Source organism: Oryx dammah, unplaced genomic scaffold (genome assembly GCF_014754425.2).
Source record: "Oryx dammah isolate SB20612 unplaced genomic scaffold, SCBI_Odam_1.1 HiC_scaffold_12, whole genome shotgun sequence".
NCBI lineage: Eukaryota > Metazoa > Chordata > Mammalia > Artiodactyla > Bovidae > Oryx > Oryx dammah.
Genome location: NW_024070196.1, coordinates 29604305 through 29629786, shown reverse-complemented (window position 1 = coordinate 29629786; position 25482 = coordinate 29604305). Strand labels below are relative to the sequence as shown.

At 35.8% G+C, this 25482-nt stretch overlaps 1 protein-coding gene across 1 annotated transcript in view; it reads left to right on the top strand.

The window, feature by feature from the left end:
• Positions 1-25482, top strand: part of HSPA4L (heat shock protein family A (Hsp70) member 4 like) — a 52314-nt gene that overhangs the window by 25345 nt on the left and 1487 nt on the right. Inside the window, exons 12-19 of the mRNA XM_040250513.1 lie at positions 1108-1241; positions 3031-3230; positions 7377-7475; positions 9144-9281; positions 11403-11528; positions 11826-11933; positions 19121-19240; positions 22165-22326. Coding sequence (XP_040106447.1) covers positions 1108-1241; positions 3031-3230; positions 7377-7475; positions 9144-9281; positions 11403-11528; positions 11826-11933; positions 19121-19240; positions 22165-22326 — 1087 coding nt within the window. The remainder of the gene's footprint in view (positions 1-1107; positions 1242-3030; positions 3231-7376; positions 7476-9143; positions 9282-11402; positions 11529-11825; positions 11934-19120; positions 19241-22164; positions 22327-25482) is intronic.

Here is a 25482-nt window from a genome sequence, read left to right as displayed (position 1 = left end):
TAAACCTGTATTTAAGTTTTGAAGTTGCTTTTAAGATTTTGTTCTGTGTTCTACACATCCCCTAGAAGTTGACATTTTTGTGCAAATTTCAAAAATATGGATTATCAACCTAATTGGAAGGTTTTGCAGGACATGTGTTAATGTCAACTTTGAGGCAAGAAATATTATTTTTTAAAGTTAATTTCAGTTAAGTGTATAAGTGATCCAAAAAAATTTATAAGAAAACACATTGGAAGTTTAAATATATTCTAGTGACTACAATAAGAAAGTAGAAGGTAGTTGTAGGATAGAGGAAAAGGTCCATAAAAGTGACATTTTCAAACCATGCATAATTAATAGGATGATGGAATTGCTTTTGTAGCTTTTAAAACTTCCTGTAAGAGAAAATACTATAAAGGACATTGTACATCAACTGAAAAACTTGGAGTTTGGTTTATAGATTAAAGTATTAAAGTTTATAAAGTAGATAGCTGTACTATGGTTATATTAGAGAATGTCCTTGTTAGGAAGAATGCCTTTAAAAATTTTGGGATAAAGAGCCATCATGTATGTAACACCCACAGCTTGTTCAGAAAAAAAATGTACATATACAACAGTGTGAATGTGTACTCAGAATGATGAAATAAATGGGTTAAAACAGTAACAAATTTAGGTAAAATATATACAGGTGTTCCTTATCCTTGTTTTATTTTTGCACCTTTCTATGAGTTTGAAATTATTTCCAATTAAAAGTATTTTTAAGGGAGCTAGAATAAAAAGGGTTACATATGATAAGTGTTTTGGAAACTAATCAACAGAATTTGGTCCTCAGATGTGAACAACAACAACAAAAATCCCTATAAATTGGCCTTAAAATATACCTCCTCTCAGGTGATTTTTCCATTTTAATAGAGAATTATTTGTTACTATGACAGGCATTCTAAAACTTTGAGCCATAAACCTGTCAAAATTCATTGTATGTTTATTTGTAGCAAAACCAATAATTCTTTTTCTTAACATCTGTGTAGAGGTATTTAAAATTGCTGCTTATGAATTAAAAACGAGATGGATTCTGTGATTAGGTTCATAGGAAGCTCTCTGTTTAACTGTTTCCCCACTCCATTTTAGGGAATGCGAAGTATTCTGTAAGAACCATCCGGCCCCATTCTCAAAAGTCATTACTTTCCACAAGAAAGAACCATTTGAACTAGAAGCATTTTATACTAATTTACATGAAGTGCCTTATCCAGATCCAAGAATTGGTAAGAAAACTCCCAATTTTTTTTTCATAAAATTTAGCCTCTTACAGTATTTGAATCAAGGAAACAAATTAACATTTCAGCTAACCCAGCACTGGATTTTTAAACAAAGATAGTCATACTTTTTTCTAAACATGCACTTTTTGGTGCTTAGAGTTTTATTTCTGGATAACAACAGGTTTGAATATTTTTAACATCTATATTTAAAATGTTCTGTAATTGGCTTGAGAGGTTGGATGACAGTTATTTTTTAATGAAAAAACTAATCAGTAAACTTGAATATGCAGTCAGTGCTGTCAGACTGACTACATATTGTGACTTTAAACTCCTGTTCAACACACTGGCAACAACTAGAATGAGTATTACTGGTTCGACCCACGGGCAACAGATAAAATGAGTATTACTGGATTAATATGAACGTGGAACTAGGAGACTAATATCCATTTCAGCTGAGTTATCTTTTTAGAAGATACCAAAAAAAGTATGATTTGTATCATTTAAAAGAATATAAAATGTTCTATATTTGCTACTTTTATTGATAGATTAAAATGAGGACAGTATTAATATTTCAAGTACATTATTTAAAACAGTAGAAGTAACCCAAAATGGTATTAGTTTTCTAGGCCTTCTGTAACAAAGCACCACAAACTAGATATTTCAACAATAGAAATGTACTGTCTCTCAGTTCTGGAAGCTGGAACATTCAAAAATAAGGTGTTGGTGAGATCAGTTCCTTCTGTGGGCTGTGAGGGAAGGATCCATTCCAGGCATTTGTCTTTGGTTCATAGATGGCCATCATCATATTCTTGTGTCCTTCTCCTCTTGTGTGTGTCCATCTCCAAATAAGGACACCAAGTCATTGAATTAGAGCCCACCCAATAATTCACTTTAACTTGATTACTTTGTAAAGACCCTGTCTCCAAATAAGGTCACTTCCTGAGGTTCCTGGAGAGTAGGCCTTCAACATATGCATTGGGGCAAGGGGGAAGGTCACAATTCAACTTCTAAAAACCAGAATTTTATATACAACTTTTCTGCCTAGTAGTCTCTCTTTACCATGGATAACGTTATATATTTGAGATTTTTTTCTAAAAAATAAAATACCAGATTTCTTTTTTTCATACTGGGATCTCCCCAGAGCAGGTATCAAACCCATGTCGTCTGCATTGGCAGGTGGATTCTTTCCCACGGAACCACCAAAGAAGCCCCAAAACACCAGGTTTCTTAAACTGAAAAAATTAATGTAAACCAGGTAGTAGTGACTGTATAGCTTAGCAATTTTGTTATAGGCAAGTTCCAGGAAAAGAAAATTTAAATTGCTTTGTGAATTACCAAGATGATAATGATTTGCACAGTTTATAACAAACAGGTAATATATATTTGATTTTAAAGTTCAGAAATTGAATTTTGCTATTTTGGTTTTAGTGTGGCAATATTGTAAAACCTAAAAGTGATATTGCCTTCAGTCAGATTGTCCTTGATTAAGACCCCTAACTCTTTCCTGTCACTGATGACTTGGGGCAGGTTGTTTAACCTTTTGAGTCTTTTTTTTTTTTTTTTTGAAGGACAATTGCTTTACAACCGTTTGAGTTTTTATTTACACCAGGTTTATTATATTAAAAAAAGGTGATTGGGGGAAATGCATGCCCTGCAATAATTAATCAGAATATGATGATAATTTTAAGATTTTTTGTTTGCCAACATCTGAAAATGATAGTAAAATTATTGAATCAGTGAATTGAATGAGTTAATCTGAGGCCTGTGTTCTGATCAAAGTTCTTTTTTCCTTAAGGGAACTTTACTATTCAGAATGTTTTCCCACAATCTGATGGTGATAGCTCTAAAGTTAAGGTTAAAGTTCGTATTAATATCCATGGAATCTTCAGTGTGGCTAGTGCATCTGTAATTGAGAAGCAAAATATAGAAGGGGATCACAGTGATGTTCCTATGGAGACAGAAACTTCTTTTAAGAATGAAAGCAAAGATGATGTGGTATGTAGAAATTCTATTTTTAAAAGTCTCCTCTAATAATATATACAGTGTCTTAATTATAACTCTGTGTGTGTGTGTGTGTGTGTGTGTGTGTGTGTGTTCTGTCGCTCAGTTGTGTCTGAACAGAAAAAGTGCTGTACATTCAGTAACATTACAATAGATTCTTAATAGTGTCTTTACGAAAGAGTTAATGTGACTCTAATGTTATGTGGCTTAGTGTCAGTGAAAGAATCTTAAGAGAGAGTGATTGTATTCCACTACATAAAGTTTTCTTCTTTTTATGTATAGTATTTGTAAGTTATTTTAAAGACTTTGGTTGGATTTTTTTCAAACCATAATTGGAGGTCTGCCCTAGATTTTTCATATATCTGTGCATGTTAAGAGTGGATTTTAACATCTCAAATTTCAAGACAGTTTCTCCTATTTTTAAAAGTTGTCTTTTTGTCTGTTTTTACTAAAAATTACTGTAAAATCTTTTCTTTCAGAATTCTACCACTACTTCATTTAAGATCCGTGGCATTTTCTTTCATTTTTCTTCACATGTATTATTTTCCTGTTACATCCTTCCTTGAATTAAGGAGAAGGAAATACTGTCCCAATATGTTAGTAAGGATAGTCAATTTTCATAAATAAATGTAAGAATAATAGGTTGAAAAGTTAATTTTCTTAATTACGGTTTACAACAACTGTGGTAGACGTGTAAATTTAATCCATTAAGATTTAGTTTTACTAAAATTGAAAGCATTCTGTATGCTTTTTGGAATAAGTTCTTTTACAGCTGTTTAACTTCTTCACCTCTTTTTCTAAAAAGTCTCTGTGTAATGTTTTAGACCTTGAGTTTTCTCTGTATGATATTAGTGAAACCTGGGCACTAAAAACAAGGAGATTGTGGCACCCATTTTCTACCTCTTGCGTTTCTTATATGCTGTTTCTGTTTGTATGTGGGCTTGAAATCTGGTTAGCCAGCCCTTTAGGATGACTTCTGAATGTGTACTTAAAAAACTCACTTTTGCATAAAATGCATGAATTTATAGCATCTGCATTGGGCACTCAGAGATTGATTTGCTTACAAGAGTGTTTTTGGCTTTCTAGAGAATATTTCCAGGTACTTGGTGTTCCATATAAAGTATTTCTTCCAGTTGAGTGAGATGTTCCTGAGCATATCTTCCGTAATTTATATAATCAAGGGACAAAAAAAGGTTACTGACATTGTAGGTCATATAGTTAGCATTGTTGGAGAGCACATTCACATATATCATCTCCTTTTAAATCTCTACCTTAGCCGATATAACCCATGTTGAATAAATGGTAGTTTATTTCCTTATTCTTGTTTTCTACTGTGTAGAAAACATCTTGTGTACTGTCTTGCTTAGTGATTCTCTCTAGGGCTTTTTTCTTTAATTCTATATCCAGAAGTTTAAAAGCTTAAGGTTTAAATACTATTATTAAGCAGTCTCTCCCTTCCCCTCTCCAAAAATGTGAGTAAATTCGAAGTAGACCCAGGAAGCTAATTATTTAAGCTTTAGAGGAGAACGTAAGAGGACAGTAAGATCGTTTTTACTGTTCCCTCATTGCTGACATTGCTGGCAGATGAAACCTAGGTATGTATAAGTGAGCAGCAGTGGTTGTTTTTGTTTTTTTTTCTTTGCAGGCAAGTTAGTTTATGAGACATTATCTTATGGACCTCATTTTTTTTTTCATTAAAAATTAAGATATCTTCAATTTTCCTGAAAAACCATAGCATAGATTGCCAGCTTTTCTTCAGAACAGTAAAAAGATGTCTCAGAAAATGAACACTTTTCTTCTAGGTATTTATTGCCATCTGGACATATTAGGAAGGTATCATAACTTAGGCTTCATTACACAGTGAAGGATCAAAGAGACTGTCATACCATAATTTAACTGTTCCTCAACTGTTGACCATTTAGGTTATCTTTTTATCTAGTTTTTAATTCAAAATGTCTGATTACTTATATGTACCAGGTACTGTTCTAGGCACTGAAGATACAGTGGAAAGCAGGATAAAAAAGGTCTGTCACTTACATTCTAATGGAAAAGGACAGGCAAGAAGCAATAGGATATCATATAAATATAAAGGAAATTAATAGTAGGAGATGCATAGTCTAAATTAAGTAATGAGGACAGCCACCTGTGAGGAGGTAAGAGAAAAGCTAGTGCGAAAGATGAAAAGGCAGAGTAAGGAGCAAGGTGCAGGTATGCGTCCAGACAAAGGGAATAACAAGTACAAAGGCCCTGAGGGGAGGATATCTTTTTTGTTACAAAGGTATTTGATAATAAGATATAGAAAAGGGGAGAGTGACAAGAAAAAGAGATTGAGAAGGTAGATCACGGGACAGATTAGATAATAATTCTGGATTTTATTTTTAAGTGCTTTTTATTTATTTGGCAAATAACTAGAAGTACCTAAATTTTGTGTTTAGATATAGCAGTGAATAGAAAAACAGTCTCAACCCTCATGAAGCTTAAAATCAGAGAAGCCAAGTCTAGAGGCACTTTTATTAACTTTGGCACTAGGCGTAATATTCCTGTGAACCTTCCTAAAAGTATTTTAAAAGATTACCAAATTACTCTCAGATCAACTGTGAAAATGTACAAGTTCCCCCTTATTAATATACCTGAAATTGGGATGGATCATGCAAATGATGTTTTACATTCACTGTTGCCTGTGGCAATAATCATGAAAAGTTCTCATCTGTACATGTATGAACTTGATTATTACTCCTCATGGCATGAGTTGGCAGTTGCAACCACTTGACATTAAATTGTATAAGGACCATTCAAGAAAGGAATATTAGTCTTGGTTGTTGTCTGAAAATAATCTACTGATTCCTTCTGGTGAAATACCGAAAAAAAAAATCATAAAATTTGTAGAATAGGTATCAGTGGCTTATAAGAAAACTTAGAGATGATCCTGAAGCAATTTTTAAACAAACGGCTGGGCTACTAATGCTCTTGATAGCACAAAGAACAAATATGTATAGAACAATTCAGACATCATTAACTGAATTATGTGATGTAGATGAGTTGGCTTATGCATGTGAAAAAGATTTAGAAATACCTTAACCATATTGATTGATTGATTTTTTTCTTTAGAGATAGGAATATATATAAGTATTAAATTTAAAATGCCAAGTGATAAAAGTATTTCGGCCTTAGCTAGCAACATTGTTTTCTTAGTATTACATGAAATAGTTAATAATGTATCTGTTGTCTCTATATTACCCCAGCCGGGCAATATAACACTTTTTTCACCTCTTCTCCATCATAAGGTTGGGAAAATTACAGAGTTGGAAGGTGGTAAGGCAGGGAGCAGTGGGGATGGAATTTCAGTTCTTGACTTAACAAAGAACACTGCTCTAAGTTGTCGTCTAACATGTTTTTCTCTTTGGCACAAATAAGCATTAGGCAAGATAACCTTATGGACATTATATGTAATAATGCTTAACTCCATGTATATCTGAACACCTAAATTAGCCCAATTGCTCAGTGCCAAACTTCTTCCTTTTAGGAGGATAGTGGTGGATAAGATTAAGGAAGACCAGAAAAACCTAATACTTCTGATTTTTTTGCCAAGTTGGGAGTCCATTTTGGCAGTCTTATGGCTTGGAAATTTGTCTTTTAGATTAAAAAAAAAAAAGTAAAAGTTTACATTTGATAATTCAGAGACATCTACTTTGACAGTTTTTATGTATTTGAGTATTTTCCTAGATTTTAAAAATACAATTGAATTTATGTGTAATACATAAATTTTGTATCTTTTTCAGTTTATTTTCCCACATTAAGTTCATTATGAACATTTTTTCTGTCAAGTTTAACATTTTTTTTGGTCAATCTTGGTTTGTGAATTTGACTTAAGAACAATTTTCCATTTATTTGCAGTTATTTGGTCACAGGTAAACAAGATTTATTCACATAGCATCAAATAGATCTTTTCATTTTACTTACTGTCAACCTGAGTATTTATATTAATAGTTACTCCCATTTCAGAAACAGTGAGTTTCTACTTTATTATCTTCACACATGTGAAAATAGGCTTGAACTCTTAAGATGCTGTTCATTACCAAAAACAGAAAAAAGAAAGAAAAAGAGACTAGAGATATTGTTAGTTGCTCATTTTCTTTGCAGGATAAAATGCAGGTTGACCAAGAAGAAGGAGGTCATCAAAAATGTCATGCTGAACACACTCCAGAGGAAGAAATTGACCAAACAGGAACCAAAACAAAGGTTTGTTCCACTATTACTGTGCTTAATTGCTCAGTTGTGTCTGACTCTGCAACCCCATGGATGGTAGCTTGCCAGGCTCCTCTGTCCATGGGATTTTCTAGGCAAGGATACGGGAGTGGGTTGCCAATTCCTTCTCAGGGGATCTTCCTGACCCAGGGGTTGAACCCAGGTCTCCTGCACTGCAAGCAGATTCTTTACCATCTGAGCCACTAGGGAAACCACTATACTATTATTGTGGCTGTGTCTTTTTATGTCTTTTCATTAACTTTTTTTCTCATTAAAAATCATACAATCTCAGAAAATAGAAACTAGAATAGGACAAATGAGGAAAACTTACGTTAGCAATAATGCAGCACCTCAGATTAACCACTCTGTGGCGCATGCTGCATATCAGAAAGCATCTTAGTGCAAAAAGTTTATTTTTGGAAGTAAAGTTTTAAAGCATAAATGGCTATTATTAAGAGTCATTATTTTACTGAGAATATGAGTGCTGATAAAAGAGAAGGGAGAAATACCCTGCACCAACCACCCAGAAGAATATGGCTGGCTACAGCTCTACACTATCATCTTTGACAGATTTTTCTAACCTGAACAGAATTTAATCTGGGATGGTTTGTATAGATTTTTTTCGCAAGGCTGTAAAGACTCGATTTGAAATCTTAGTTTCTCAAGTAATATAAAACCTGAAACCTATTTTTCTAAATTTTTTATTTCATTCAGTGTTTTGTCTTTATTCAACAGCTCTATTGAGACAGTTTACATATCATGAAGTTCTCCCATTTAGGAGTGCAATTCAGAGGTTTTTAATGTACTCAGTTATGTAATCATTATCACAATTTTACAACATTTTTGTCACTCCAAAAAGAAACCCCACCCATTAGCAGTAACTCTTTATTTCCCCTCAAACCCTCCCCTGCCAGCCCTAGTCAGCCACTAATATTTTTGAATTATAGACTTGCCTGTTCTAGACATTTCACATAAATACAGCAGTACAGTATGTGATCCTTTAGTGAATGGCTTCTTTTTGCTAAGCATATTTTCAAGGTTTATCCAGGTTTTAGGATATATCAGTACTTCATTCCCTTTTATGGTTGAGTAATATTGTATCATACAGATGGATACCACATTTATTCATTCATCAACTGATGGACACTTGGATTTTTTCTACCTCTTGACTTTTATGAATAATGCTGTTTTGAACAACCATATACAGGTTTTATGTGGATATATATTTTCATTTTTCTTGGGCTCATACCCAGGAGTGAAATTGCTGGGTCATATGATATCTCTATGTTTACAATTTGAGAAACTGCCTGTTTTCCAAAATGGCTGTCATATTTTTCTATCTTGTCAACCAAGTATAAGGACTCCAATTTTTCTATATTTTCACCATCTCTTATTTTCCTCTTTTATCTTTTCATTATAAGTCATCCTAGTGGGTAGGAAATGGTATTTCATTGTGGTTTCAGTTTGTTTCCCAGTCCAGGATTCTTTTTATGTAGAAAGATTTGGTGTATACAAGAGTGTAAAATACTATCAGTATTAAAATAATATTTTTAAGGTATGGTAGACAGTCGTTTTGATTTTACTTTGTTTCATCAGAAATCAGTCTCTTAAATCTATTTTTAAGCTAGAGAAACTTACACTTCTCTTGCATTTCTTTTGCAGTCTGCTCTCTCAGAGAAACAAGAGCGACTAAACCAGAACATTAAAAAAGGGAAAGTAAAGAGTATTGATCTGCCTATCCAGAGTAGCCTGTGTAGGCAGCTGGGCCAAGATCTTCTCAACAGTTACATTGAAAATGAGGTATATAAACCTGAATTGATGTTGAAACCAGTGGTGGGGTATTCTGAAATTTTTGTAGAATAATTATCCCTCAAATTTAGGGAACTAGTCTGTAACTCATAAGAAATTATTAAATAAGATTATTGAACTGGTTTATTTTGGACAAAATGCTGAGCTGTATTACTGTCATGTACAGTAGCTTTCACCTTAATTATATGAAAAACATGGCTTGTCTCCACTACAGAGAATGGCCTTTCCAACACCAATAATTCTTACCCCTTTTATTGTATCTTAACAGTAGCACACTCAGCAGACATTGTATAGGGAAGTAGTTCCAGCTCCCCTCTTCACATGTGTGGTCCTTAAAGATTAAGGTTCAATTCAGAATGTCTTCTTACTTCCATTTGATACTTTTTTAGAAACTATTGTCATTCTTGAAATTTTCTTTACATGTTTATATGTTTCATTTTACACTCTCTTGAGAAAGAGTTTGGTTCCTTTACCAGTAGTTGTGTAAAAAGTTGGTTTTTTGTTTTAATTTACATTTAGGTGGTAGTTGTTAGTTTCTACAGGCTTGACCAGCAGTTTTCTTTGAAGTGCTGCATATTCTCCAGCTGCTGCACATTATTCTAGGAATTTCCTCAAGAGATTTTGACTGTACAGTGTTCTCTTTCTAGTACCTACCTATGTCACCAATTCATGAATTGTTAAAAGCTACATTTTATGTGAAGCAAGCATTTCTAGAGATCCCGAATAATTCTGAATTTGTATTATTTGAGACTTAACTTTCCCAAAGAAATGAATTGTGTGGAAGTGCAGCTATGATAAATTTTGTGTGTGAGATTTTTTTCTCAAATTTTTGAAATGCCTCATTTTATTTTTAAAATAATTTTATTGGAGTATAGTTTACAATATTTTGCTAATTGTCTTATTATTTCAAATTTACAAATATCAGTGCATTGTATTATGTTTAAAATATTATGTTTTTATTAAAGTACAAATATTTATTACAGATTCTTTCTTGGCTTTTGATTTAACAATAATTTTTGCTAACATCTTTAAATACTTTGAAAAAATAAATACTTTGATATCCTCTTTAATCTTCACACCTGTAAAGTCAAAGTACTGTTAGAAATCTGCATTTAAAAGATGAGGAAACTGGCAGAAGTATACTGAATCTCCCAAGTACAGCAAGTAACCTTTGTTTTGGAGCCCAGTAGTCTGTCTCAAAGCTCAGGATTACAACCACTATCCTGTATCACTTACCAGGGCCAACATTTATTCAGTACCAGTTATGTGTCAGGCACTGTCCTGAATACTTTGTGAATATGTCAATCTTATTTATAGCCATATAAGATATATAGAAGTATGCTCTCTAGGATAAGAAAACTGAGGCTTAGGTTAAGCAATTTTGCTGCAATTTCAAAACTAATAAATGGGAAACCTAGGATTTGAACACTAACATACATTAGTCTATTTTTTAAAAAAAGTTTTTAATTGACACTGTCTTTTCCAAAACTTTTTCATCACCCCAAACAGAAACTTTAACCACTAATAACTCACCATTCCTCCCTTCCCTAACCCCCAAGAAACTAATCTACTTCTCTCTCTTTGAATTTGTATTAGATAACTCATATAAATGTAATCATACAATATTTATTCTTTGTGTCTGTATTATTTCACTGAGCATAATGTTTTCAAGGCTCATCAAGTTTGTAACATGTGTCAGAACTTTCTTTTTATAGTAGAATACCATTCCATTTTGTATATATACATTTTATTTGTCCATTCACATGTTAAAGGACAAATGAGTTGTTTCCACCTTTTGGTTATTGTAAATAATGCAGCAGTGAACATTGGGTGACAACTGAGTTCCTATATGTCTAGGAGTGAAACTGCTGGGTCCCATTGTAATTCTTTGTTTAGCTTCTTTAGGAGCCACCAAAGTTTTCCCTAAGAGGGACATTGTACATTCCCAACAGCAATGTACGAGGGTTTCAAATTCTATAAATAATCACTAACACTTATTTTCCATTTCTTGATTATACTCATCCTAGTAGGTGTGAAGTGATATTTCATTATAGTTTTGGTTTTTATTTCCCTAGTGTTTTCATGGCAACTAATGTAAAACTTTTTGAATAGGGGAAGATGATAATGCAGGATAAGTTAGAGAAAGAAAGAAATGATGCGAAGAATGCTGTTGAAGAATATGTATATGATTTTAGAGACAAGCTTGGCACTATCTATGAAAAATTCATCACTCAAGAAGTAAGTCTAAGTTTTGTAGTTTTTTATTGGACTTATTTAAATGTTTGCTTGAGCATGCTAATATAAATATATAAATAAATGTTGCAAATGTGTTTTTGTTGTCAATCTTTTTGAGCACATTTAGGAATGGTTCTTAGTTATTTTTCCAAATTTCAGAAGTCTAGTGAATACATGTTTATAAATAAGAAACCAGGAAAAAATTAATTTTTTGTATTTGAAAAACATTTTGTCCTTGCTTGATGACTTTTATTCCTAAGGAGAGTATTTTCAATCAGTATCTCTTAACTATATAACTAGGATTTGAATAAACTGTCTGCAATATTGGAAGACACAGAAAATTGGCTTTATGAAGAAGGAGAGGACCAACCTAAACAAGTATATATGGATAAGCTTCAAGAATTAAAGGTAAACTTTTTAAAGTCCATATTAGTGTTGAACAGGACATTAAATTGTCCTAAAAATTATGGTGTAAGAACATAGTATATGTGTTTAATTAATACAGAAGAAATTTCTAAGGCAGATATGTGTAACAGGAAATGCTCTCTCTTCATTTAGGAGGTGAGGATGGCTACATGATAATTCAAATTAAATAATGCATAATCATTCTTGTCTATTATGATACTTGGATTTGAAAATTTAGCAGATGTTCATTTCAGTCGCTCAGTCGTGTCCCACTCTTTGCAACCCCATGGACTGCAACACATGAGGCTTCCCTGTCCATCACCAACTCCCGGAGCATGCTCAAACTCATGTCTATCGAGTCAGTGATGCCATCCAACCATCTCATCCTTTGTCATCCCCTTCTCTTCCTGCCTTCAATATTTCCCAGCATCAGGGTCTTTTCAAATGAGTCAGTTCTTCGCATCAGATGGCAAAAGTATTGGAGTTTCTGCTTCAACATCAGTCCTTCCGATGACTATTCAGGATATTGACTGGTTTGATCTCCTTGCAGACCAAGGGACTCTCAAGAGTCTTCTCCAACACCACAGTTCAAAAGCATCAATTCTTCAGTGCTCAGCTTTCTTTATGGTCCAACTCTCACATCCATACATTACTGGAAAAACCAAAGCTTTGACTAGATAGACCATTGTTGGCAAAGTAATGTCTCAGCTTTTTAATATGCTGTCTAGGTTTGTCATGGCTTTTCTTCCAAGGAACAAGCGTCTTCTAATTTCATGGCTGCAGTTGCCCTCTGCAGTGATTTTGGAGCCCCCCAAAGTAAAGTCTCTCACTGTTTTCCCCATTATTTGCCATGAAGTGATGGGACTGGATGCGGTGATTATAGTTTTTTGAATGTTGAGTTTTAAGTCAACTTTTTCACTCTCCTCTTTCATCAAGAGGCTCTTTAGTTCTTCTTCACTTTCTGCCAAAAGGGTGGTGCCATCTGCGTATCTGAGGTTATTGATATTCTGGCAATCGTGATTCCAGCTTGTGCTTTATCTAGCCTGGCATTTGGGAAGATATACTCTGCATGTATGTTTAATACTCTGCATATAGATAAAATAAGCAGGGTGATAGTGTACAGCCTTGATGCACTCCTTTTCCTATGGAACCAGTCTGTTGTTCCTTGTCCAGTTCTACTGTTGCTTCCTGACCTGCATACAGATTTCTCAGGAGGCAGGTCAGGTGGTCTGGTATTCCCATCTCTTTCAGAATTTTCCACAGTTTGTTGTAATCCACACAGTCAAAGGCTTTGACATAGTCAGTAAAGCAGAAATAGATGTTTTTCTGGAGCTCTCTTGCTTTTTCGATGATCCAGCAGATGTTGGCAATTTGATCTCTGGTTCCTCTGCCTTTTCTAAAACCAGCTTGAACATCTGGAAGTTCACGGTTCACGTATTGCTGGAGCCTGGCCTGGAGAATTTGAGCATTACTTTGCTAGTGTGTGAGATGAGTGCATTGCTTTTCTTTGGGATTAGAATGAAACTGACCTTTTCCAGTTCTGTGGCCACTGCTAAGTTCTCCTAATTTGCTGGCATGTTGAGTGCAGCACCTTAACAGCATCACCTTTCAGGATTTGAAATGGCTCAACTGGAATTCCATCACCTCCACTAGCTTTGTTCCTAGTGATGCTTCCTAAGGCCCACTTGACTTCACATTCCAGGATGTCTAGTTCTAGGTGAGTGAGCAAACCATCGTGGTTATCTGGGTCATGAAGATCTTTTTGTATAGTTCTTCTGTGTATTCTTGCCACCTCTTCTTAATATTTTCTGTCCATACCATTTCTGTCCCTTATTTAGCCCATCTTTGCATGAAATGTTCCCTTGGTATCTCTTAATTTTTTTTAAAGAGATCTCCAGACTTGCCTATTCTATTGTTTTCCTCTATTTCTTTGCATTGATCACTGAGGAAGGCTTTCTTACCTCTCCTTGCTATTCTTTGGAACTGTGCATTCAGATGGGTATATCTTTCTTTTCCCATTTGCTTTTCACTTGTCTTCTTTCCTCAGCTATTTGTAAGTAAGGCCGCCTCAGACAGCTGTTTTGCCTTTTTGCATTTCTTTTTCTTGGGGATGGTCTTTTTGTTTGTTTTTGTTTGTTTTGTTTTGTTTGTTTGTTTTTGAGGGGGATGGTCTTGATCCCTGTCTCCTGTACAATGTCATGAGCCTCTGTCCATAGTTCTTCAGGCACTCTATCAGATCTAATCCCTTGAATCTAGTTGTCACTTCCACTGTATAATCATTTAGGGATTTGATTTAGGTCATACCTGAATGGTCTAGTGGTTTTCCCTATATTCTTCAATATAAATCTGAATTTGGCAATAAGGAGTTCATGATCTGAGCCACAGTCAGCTCCCGGTCTTGTTTTTGCTGACTATATAGAGCTTCTCCATCTTTGGCTGCAAAGAATACAATCAACCTGATTTCAGTGTTGACCATCTGGTGATGTCCATGTGTAGAGTCTTCTCTTGTGTTGTTGGAAGGAGGGTATTTGCTATAACCAGTGCATTCTCTTGGCCAAACTCTGTTAGCCTTTGCCTTGCTTCATTTTGTACTCCAAGGCCAAATTTGCCTGTTACTCCAGGTATCTCTTGACTTTGTACTTTTGCATTCCAGTCCCCTATAATGAAGAGGATATCTTTTTGGGTATTAGTTCTTGAAGGTCTTGTAGGTCTTCATAGAACCATTCATCTTCAGCTTCTTCAGCATTACTGGTTAGGGCATAGACTTGGATTACTGTGATAGTGAATGATTTGCCTTGGAAATGAACAGAGATTGTTCTGTTGTTTTACAAATTGCACTCAAGAACTTCATTTCGAACTCTTTTGTTGACTATGAGGGCTACTCCATTTCTTCTAAGGGATTCTTGCCCATAGTAGTAGATATAATGGTCATCTGAGTTAAAATTCACCCATTCCAGTCTTTTAGTTCACTGGTTCCTAAAATGTTGATGTTCACTCTTCCTGTCTCCCATTGACCACTTCCAATTAGCACATGACCAGAGTGTTAATATTACACTTATATAAGCCATGGTTTCTCAGATGTTGTTAAGTGACTTGTTAACCTGACCCCTTATCCATTAGAGGAGTCACTTTTGCTCTGCTTCTCTCCCCCTTGACTGCTCTGATTTTGAGGAGGTAACACCCTGCCCTTTTGTATGTTCACACTCTTGGGTACACCAGGCCGGCAAAGAACTTCAAAAATAGTACCTCTACTCTTCAATGTCCTTTTAAAAATAAATAAGGAGGTGTGTCCACCAGGTCCCCTTTTTCTAGGTCAGTGGTCGGATTTAAGAAAAAAACTCTGTTACTCTTTTCCTCTTGCTTGCTACCAAACCCTCACCCCCCATCCTGGAAAAACAAAAAAACAAAAAAACTTCAAAAGTTTAGAAGTTTAGATTGGAAGGATGACAGGAAATTTTAGTCTTTCCATCTTAGTGAGGATCATGGCTTTAATGTGCACATGAATAACTGGGGCCTTTACTGAAATGCACCCAAGCTGGGCCCATGATTCTGCATTTTTTATAAGCTCTGAGAGATTCTGATGCTGCTGGTCCCTGAGCCATTCTTTGAGTAGTGTATAAATACACATGCTAAGTGATGACATTAATAAAGACTTCTAGAGTATGGGGAAAGGCAGCCCTTTAGTGATGGGGAGGTTGAAATACAAAAGAATTTATGTAACTTGAAAGCAAAAGAAAATAAATGTACCACATCTTCTCTATTCATTTATCTCTTGATGGAATCTAGGTTCTTTCCATGTCCAGGCTATTGTGCTGCAATGCATATTGGGGTATATGAAAACAAATTGTTTAAAGGTTAAAATCTTGCCAATAAATTACTTCCAAAGGGAATATTTAAAAAGCAACTTGAAAGCCTATGCTTATGAAAGCAAAACTAAGCTTTACCATATTTTATCCTCTTGGTGTTTTTTACCTCTCATCTCCTTTAAAGGAATATATATATAAATTGGGCTGGAGAAACAAGCCAGACAGCTGAGGTCAATAGAAATAACTGAAAAGCTCAGAAGTTCTAAGAATGTATTATTTTGTTTCCAGTATATAGGTAACCATAGAAATGAATGTTATAGAAGTTTTCACAGGCTTTACTATTTTTATAAGATGGCTTTTATAACTTACTCCCCTTTCAAAAACATTTACAATTGAAAGTACAGTGTAAATAGACTAAATGCAGTATGGTATCCTGGAAAAGAAAAAGATAAAATCCAAATAATATGGAATTCAGTCAATATTTAACAGTAATACACCAGTGTTGATTTCTTGGTTTTGACAAACGTTCCATTATGCTATAAGATGCTAACATTAGAGAAAAGCAATAAAAGGTGCTTCGCTTGCCAGTGTTTCCTTTGTAACTTTTCTGAAAACCTAAAATTACTCTGAAATAAGCTGATTTTTATTTACATATGTAAAGAATTCGGAAGAAAATATTTCTTTTTTTCTAATGTATTCCCCTCCTCACAGTTACAGAGGCTGTTTTAAAATTTAGACACACTCTACTTCTGTGCACCTGGGGTGAGGGGCCAAAGGGCTTTCTTGTTTTTAAGCACTATACTTAAAATACACATACTAATCTAATGAATAAATATGACATAAATAATAGTAAATAGGTATTAAATACCAGGAAATCCCAATAACCATGTTGCATGTACAGAGTTATATGCATTATAAATATTTGAAACCAAGTTTCAAATACATTATTTCTGGATGCAGGATAGTTCTTATGGTTTTCTTAGTAGTTTTAAACTTTTAACACCCAACTTTAAAGAAATTAACATTCTTTGGATTTGAGAGGAATCGAAAGGTAATCTTAACGAATGAGAGGGAGGACATAAGTTATAGACATCCCTGTGTAGGACTGAATAAGCACATAACCACTGGAACTCATTTCCATGTAGGAAAATAAGGAGACAGATTTTGATCTGACCGCCTTTCTTTCCTATTCATCTTCCTGTATTTGTTGTCATTCAGTTGCTAAATTGTGCCTGACTCTTTGTGACCTCGTGATTTGCAGCACACCAGGCTCCCCTAGTGTGCTGCAATGGAATGGGAAAGACTAGAGATCCCTTCAAGAAAATTGGAGATACCAAGGGAACATTTCATGCAAAGATGGGCTCGATAAAGGACAGAAACAGTATGGACCTAACAGAAGCAGAAAATATTAAGAAGAGGTGGCAAGAATACACAGAAGAACTATACAAAGAAGGTCTTCACGACCCAGATAATCACGATGGTGTGATCACTCACCTAGAGCCAGACATCCTGGAATGTGAAGTCAAGTGGGCCTTAGGAAGCATCACTAGGAACAAAGCTAGTGGAGGTGATGGAATTCCAGTTGAATTATTTCAAATCCTGAAAGGTGATGCTGTGAAAGTGCTGCACTCAATATGCCAGCAAATTTGGAAAACTCAGCAGTGGCCACAGGACTGGAAAAGGTCAGTTTTCATTCCAGTCCCTAAGAAAGGCAATGCCAAAGAATGCTCAGACTGCTGCACAATTGCACTCATCTCACACCCTAGCAAAGTAATGCTCAAAATTCTCCAAGCCAGGCTTCAGTAATATATGAACCGTGAACTTCCTGATGTTCAAGCTGGTTTTAGAAAAGGCAGAGGAACCAGAGATCAAATTGCCAACATCCCCTGGATCATGGAAAAAGTGAGAGTTCCAGTTTATTGACTACACCAAAGCCTTTGACTGTGTGGATCACAGTAGACTGCGGAAAATTCTGAAAGAGATGGGAATACCAGACCACCTGACCTGCCTCTTAAGAAACCTATATGCAGGTCAGGAAGCAACAGTGAAAACTGGACACGGAACAACAGACTGGTTCCAAATAAGAAAAGGAGTACGTCAAGGCTGTATATTGTCAGCCTGCTTATTTAACTTCTATGCAGAGTCCATCATGAGAAATCCTGGGCTGGAAGAAGCACAAGCTGGAATCAAGATTGCCGGGAGAAACATCAATAACCTCAGATATGCAGATGACACCACCCTTATGGCAGAAAGCAAAGAAGAACTGAAGACCTCTTGATGAAAGTGAAAGAGGAGAGTGATAATGTTGGCTTAAAGCTCAACATTCAGAAAATGAAGATCATGGCATCTGGTCCCATCACTTCATGGCAACTAGATGGAGAAACTGTGGAAACAGTGTCAGACTTTATTTTGGGGGGCTCCAAAATCACTGCAGATGGTGACTGCAGCCATGAAATTAAAAGACGCTTACTCCTTGGAAGGAAAGTTATGACCAACCTAGACAGCATATTCAAAAGCAGAGACATTACTTTGCCAACAAAGGTCTGTCTAGTCAAGGCTATGGTTTTTCCAGTAGTCATGTATGGATGTGAGAGTTGGACTATAAAGAAAGCTGAGTGCTGAAGAATTGATGCTTTTGAACTGTGGTGTTGGAGAAGACTCTTGAGAGTCTCTTGGACTGCAAGGATATCCATCCAGTCCATCCTAAAGGAAATCAGTCCTGAATGTTCATTGGAAGGACTGATGTTAAAGCTGACACTCCCAATACTTTAAGCCACCTGATGCGAAAAGCTGACTCATTTGAAAAGACCCTGGTGCTGGGAAAGATTGAAGGCAGGAGAAGGGGACGACAGAGAATGGGATGGTTGGATGGCATAACCGACTCAATGAAGGTGAGTTTGAGTAAACTCTAGGAGTTGGCAATGGACAGGGAGGCCTGGCGTGCTGCAGTCCATGGGGTCGCAAAGAACCGGACATGACTGAGCTGAACTGAGGCTCCTCTGTCCTCTGCTATCTTCCAGAGTTTGCTCAAATTCACATCTATTGCCAGGTTCCTATGCAATATTATTCTTTACATAATTGGACTTGACATTCACCACCAGGCACATCTGCACCTGAGCACTGTTTCCACTTTGGCCTAGCAACTTCATTCTTTTTGGAGCTATGAATAAATTGCCCTCTGCTCTTCCCCAGTAGCGTATTGGATACCTTCCAACCTGGGGGGAGAGGGGACTTATCTTCCAGTGTCATATCTTTTCGCCTTTTCATACTGTTCATGGGATTCTCAAGGCAAGAATAGTAGAGAGGGTTGCCATTTCCCCTTCCAGTGGACCACATAAAAGTTGTTTTCTGTTAATAACTTTTTCTTTTTAAAAAACTTAACAGAAACATGGCCAGCCTATTCAAGTAAGGTACATGGAACATGAAGAAAGACCAAAAGCTTTAAACGACTTGGGAAAAAAGATCCAACTTGTCATGAAAGTGATAGAAGCATACAGAAACAAGGTATTAAAACTCATAAAGTAAATTGGTGGTAATGGTAATGTGTGTGGTACGCAGAGATGGGGTAAATCTTAAAAAGTTCTGAACTGCAGAGCTATAGCAGTTGTTGCTACCAAAATGCAGTTATGTGGTTTTAATCTTTTAGAATTCCCTAAATTAATCCAGTGAACAAATTCATTGTTTTCTTCTTAGAGATTTCATTATTGATACCGTGAAAAAGAGGTTTTGTTGAGCCATTTTTTACTGGCATCTTTGAAACCGGACTCTGCTAGCATTTCTTTTGTCCCTTGGCGCCTCTTTTGGTTGCTCTTGGTCTTCCAGTCTTCTGCTTATCCTTAACTCCCATGTCCTTTATTCTTTTATATCTGTGCCCAGATCTGTCTTACTACCCTTAGCCTTTCCACTGTTTTTTAGCCTCAAATATTTAGTTACATAAAAGTTACCTGCATTTGGATGTAACAGTAAGATTTGACAAAATTAAGCTGATTTTTTTTTTCCTTCTAAAGAGGGTAGCAAACTTTTCCTTTAAATGAACAAATAACATTTTAGCTTCTGCAGGCCTACTATATACACTCAACTTGGCTGTTGTAGTGCAAGAGCAAATACACAAGTTTGTAAACAAATGGACGTGGTAGTATTCCAAAATAACTTTTTAAAACTCAGCAGGTTTAATTTTCCCTTCAGGACAAGTTTTCTGTCTGTGTGCTCAGTCATGTGACCCTTTGTGACCCTGTGGACTGTGACCCGCCAGGCTCCTCTGTCCGTGGGATTTCCCCAGCAAGAATACTGGAGCAGGTTGCCATTTCCTCCTTCAGGGCATCTTCCTGACCCAGGGATCGAACCCCAGTCTCCTGCATCTTCTACACTGCAGGCAGATTCTTTACCACTGAGCCACCAGGGAGCCCCCAAGTTTGCCAATTCCAATTTTAAATATTCACCGTAATTCCCCCAGATTTTATCACTGATGTTAAAACTCCATCAGTGGGCTGGAGAGACCAGCACCAAAGGTTTAGGGGAGGGCATTATCATAGTTTACATTCATCAAGCACTTAACTAAATTTTGAGCACTTTGTATGGATTATCTCAGTTCTGACAAGAATGTTATTTTGCAGGAAAATAGCAGTGCTTAAGCAACTTGTGAAGTAGTGATGTAGTCAAGATAAAATCTAAGCAGTCTAAAGTCAACATACAAACCCTTAACTACACTGTTTTTTCACTACACACTGTTTTTTCACTACACAGTGTGGGAAAGGTGGTTACTTATTATAGAAATAAGAGATTTTTACATTTTTTAAGATAGAGTGCCGTCCAGCCAACCTAAAGGAATAATCCAGGTACCAATTGTGAATGTGCCTGCCAACGTCAGTGTCCATACAGGTACAAATAAAATGTAAGGATAATGGAAAAGAAAGAAGGAACAAGCGGACAAATAGAAACACCAAGAATATTTCATATCTGGTATCGGAGGGTCTGTTTATTATTATTACAACCTAGTGTTCGCCATGCTGTCAAAAGCTTCCTGAAGATGCTTTAAACTATTATTCAGAGCAAGGCAAGACTTATGCTCAAGAATTTTGAGTTTATTATGTTCCATGCTCTCTTCAAGGTGCTGGAACTACAGCATCAAACAAAAAGATAGACAGTAATGGGTTAGTGAAGTCAGATGGTGCTAAGAGCTGTGGGAAAACTAAGGGACTGCCAGAGGTAGAGATTTGTCAGAAAGGCAGACTAATAAGATGACATCATTTGAGGGGCGAATTAGAGCTGAGGGGAGGGGTCAAGATGTATGATAATTATAAGAAAAATGTTCTAAAAACTGGTGGGGGGGGGGTGGTGCGCGGACGGGAAGCAATTGCAACATCTCAAGGAGAGGAAGTGTTGGAGTAAGAGCAAGGAAGCCAAGGGGACTCAAAACTGTAGGGGTAGGGTTATTAGTTCTCGGATCATGAAAGGCCCAGGGGCCATTATAAAAGCTTGGTTTTTAGCCTGAGATAGGAGTCCATTGGAGGCTTCTGAACATAGTAGCAGCATGATTTAAGTCTAAAGCAGAGACTAGTTAAATCATTAGAATAGCACAAGCAAGAAGTTACGGAACCCTACGCCTGGATAGTGGAAGGGGAAGAAGTGGCTGGAATTCTGCTCCATATATTTTGAAGGCAGAGCTGATAATTTTTATGTAGATAAAACAGAAAGAGGAGTCAAAATAACTAAGGATTTTTGGCCTGAAAGGATAAAGTTGTTAATTACTGAGGTGGACAAAACTTGGAAGAGTAGGTAGGGAGGTAATCGTGAATCTGAAACACAGTTAAGTTGTTTCAGACTTTACAAATAATTCGAGTTGGGAGTTCTTCAGGGAAGATGTTCAGGCTAGAGATTTTTTAAAAGTATGTAGAAAGATGGATGGGGAGGAGATCCTCCTTCTGTATGTTGCACCATCACTTCTTTCTGGTTTGAGACCACCAGTCTAAATCATGACTAAGTCTTAGATTGTCTTCTACATGTGACAGCTGCAGGTGTCTTTTTCAGACAATTCTATTTTTCATTTCTCCTTATCAACAACTTAATCAGTCTGCTGTATAGTCAGAATTTTCTGTCTAGCTTGCTTGTGCCTACTTACCTTATTTCATTTTACTCCTTGACACATTTAATTCCATGCAGCTTCTTTCTTGGCTAAAAACTTCTTTTCAGTTTTAATATTCTTCAGAAGTCACTCCTTTCCAAACCTGACTTCTTCAGAAGGCCTTTCCTCTTAAAAAGCCATACTGATTTTTCAGTTTCTTCAGTTCTATGTAATTTGTAAATGGCTTCTTCACATGAGTATCTGTGAGATACACACTCAATAAGAGTCTAAATCTTTTAAGCAGAAATTATCAAAAAGTTGGTGCTTATTGAAAAACCTCTCATTAAGTTTTTTTTCCCCCTAATAGGATGAAAGATATGATCATTTGGATCCTGCTGAAATTGAAAAGGTTGAAAAATATATCAGTGAAGCCATGAGTTGGCTGAACAGTAAGATGAACGCACAGAACAAACTAAGTCTCACTCAAGATCCTGTGGTGAAAGTTTCAGAAATAGTTGCAAAGTCAAAGGTAAGAAACTATAAACTGTTTTATAATGGATTTAGTCACTAAAATTTTTTAATTACTCTGAGAAGTAATCAACTTACAGAAAAACAGAGAGAAATAGGAATTTGAGGCTAATTTTTAATGTGGGGGGTAAAAAAGATTCTAGGTGGATCATGTTTCTTAATTAGTCTCACAAACAAAGCATCTTTTAGATTTTAAGTGTAAAATAAAGCAATAAAATAAAACAATGCAACAACTATAGATTGTCTGATTTTTCTAGGCTAGATAACACTTTTGAATCTCCATTCTAAAACGACAGTATATGCTTGTTTTTGACATAGTTTGAAATGTATAAAATTTCATGGTAAAATCTTACTTCCAAGATAAACTTTCCATTTTAAAAACTGTTACTACTGAAAATATCAGAAGTTATAGAAAACATCATGAAAAACATGGGGATAAACTTTATAATAAAGATCAGCATCTAAGTAGAAAAATAAGACTGGAAAAACAGCTGACAAAGAAATACATGTCTAAAAAACATGAAAAGATATTCATCTTTGTTACTAATCTAAGAAATGCAAATCTCTTTTCTCTCATTTGGTTGTTTACATTTACAGTCTTTCCCATAATTGCCAAGGGTGTGAAGAAATGAACACCTTTCCCTGAGCAATTTGGTTACATTTCTTACTGCTTTTTTCTGGGAAATCATTTCAGAATATGTATAGAAATTTAAAATGAGTTTACCTTTAATGCAGAAATAACAATTCTAGGAATTCATCTTAATTTGACTGTTGAATGAGTATATAAACCCCTGCTTATGATACCAAAAAACTGGCAGCAACCTAAGTACCTATCAGTAAGAAATTAGATAAACTGATGCATATACAACACATAGTAATAGTTAAACATAGTATTTAATAGAGATAAATGTATTTTCTTGCAGATGTAATTGTGGCTGCATTGGGTCTTTGCTGCTGTGCATGGGCTTTTCCCTAGTTGGGGTGAGCAGGGGCACCTCTTATGGTGTGTGGGCTTCTCACTGCAATGGCTTCTCTTGCCGCAGAGCACAGGCTTCAGCAGTTGCAGTGTATGGGCTTAGTTATCGTGGCTTGTGGGCTTGAGAGCACGGGCTCAATAGTCGGGGTACACAAGCTTAGATGCTTTGCAGCATGTCTAAAAAATATATGATCCTCCCAGACCAGGGGTTGAACTTGTGTCCCCTGCACTGGCAAATGGATTCTTAGCTATTAGACTATCAGAGAAGCCCAGTAAATCTATTGAGATATAAAGATTTATACATGATGCATGAAAAAGCACTAGAGAATCTAAAGTTACCTCACTGTAAATTAGCATGTTCATTAAGGTTTGTATGTTTGGGTATATGTATGCATGGACATATATCTAGAAGGATGTTCACCAAAAGGCTAATAATGTTAATCTAGAGGACATGGTAGCTTAGTGGGTAAAGAATCTGCCTGCAGTGCAGGAGACCAGGGTTCAATAGCTAGGTTGGGAAAATCCCCTGGAGAAGGAAAAGTTAAACCACTCCATTGCCTGGAAATCCTATGGACAGAGGAGCCTAGCAGGCTACAGTCCATGGGGTAGCAAGAGTCAGACACAGCTTAGCAACTACACCATTACCACCAGAGGAGATGGAATATCAGGTGATTTTTTTAAAATCTGGTTCAGTATGCTCATAGGTATTTATTTTAAAAACAGAAACAGGTTTGGGTTTTTTTAATTGGAGTATATTTGATTGACAGGATTGTAAGTGTATATACAGTGATTCAATATGTTTACAGGTTTTACTTCATTTAGTTATTCTAAAATATTGACTATATTCCATTATACAGTATATCCTTGTAGCTTCTTTTATACATATTAGTTTGTATCTCTTAATCCTGTACCCTTATCTTGCCCCTCACTTCCCTCTCCCCACTGGTAACCTCTAGTTTATTCTTTGTATCTCTGAGTCTTTTTTTCTGTTACTTGTATATTCATTTATTTTTTAGATTATACATGTAAGTAATAAGATACAGTATTTGTCTCTCTGTAAGCATAATACCCTCCAGTAACATCAGTGTTGCTGCAGACAGCAAGTTTTCATTCTTCATTCTTTTTATTCCATTGTGTACATACGCTACATCTTTGTTCATCTGTTCATGGACACTTAGGTTGCTTCCACATGTTGGCTATTGTAAATGCTGCTGCTAGGAACGCTGGTGTGCATGTATGTTTTCAAATTAGTATTTTCATTTATTTCTGGATACTGAGAAGTAGATCATATAGTAATTCAACTTCTAGCTTTTTTAGGAACCTCCATACTGTTTTCTATAAGGGCTATACCAATTTACATTTCCACCAGAAACGTACATAGACTTCCCTTTTCTCCATATCCTTACCAAAATGTTATTTGTGTTCTTTTTGATGACAGTCATTCTGACAGGTATGAGACATATCATTGTGATTTTGATTTGCATTTTTCTGATGATTAGTGATGTTGAGTTCTGTGCCAAACTGGTTTTTTTTTTTTTAATAATAAAGCAGTAAGAGTATTTTCCTTTTTGAGAAAGTTTTACAAAGAATCTATTATTTACTCCTGATCAGGTGAGAGGCAGAGTGTGACAAGTACAGTTTGCCAAAGAAACATTCCCCCAGGATGTTACCTCCTATTTTCCCACCCCACCCAATTTTGTGACACTGGTCTTGAAAGAATATAAAGTGTTTCACAGTAGCGTTACTGAAATGGTCTTTCATTTCTGTGCAGAAAAACCAAGGATATAGAAAATAATATCTTTGAAATTATTATTAAGTTGAATTTACTTCCATGGCTTATTTTTCCTTCAACAGAAAAAGCTACTGTTTTCCAAAAGTAAAGTTAGTGTATACATTTATATAATTCCATTTATTGAAATAGTTTTCAAGTAATTTTGAGAAATTTTAACTTATGAAATAGGTGCTATGTGACATACTTCTCATAACAGAGCTTTAGGCCTAATTTAAAGGAATGAATTAAAAATTATTCCTAGGAATTCCCTGGCATTCCAGTGGTTAGAACTTTGTGCTCTCACTGCCAAGGACCCCAAGTTCAGTCCCTGGTCAGGGCGTTCTGAATGCCATGTGTCATGGCCAAAATAAAGATTATTCCTGCCAAAATAAATTATGAGGAAGAAATTT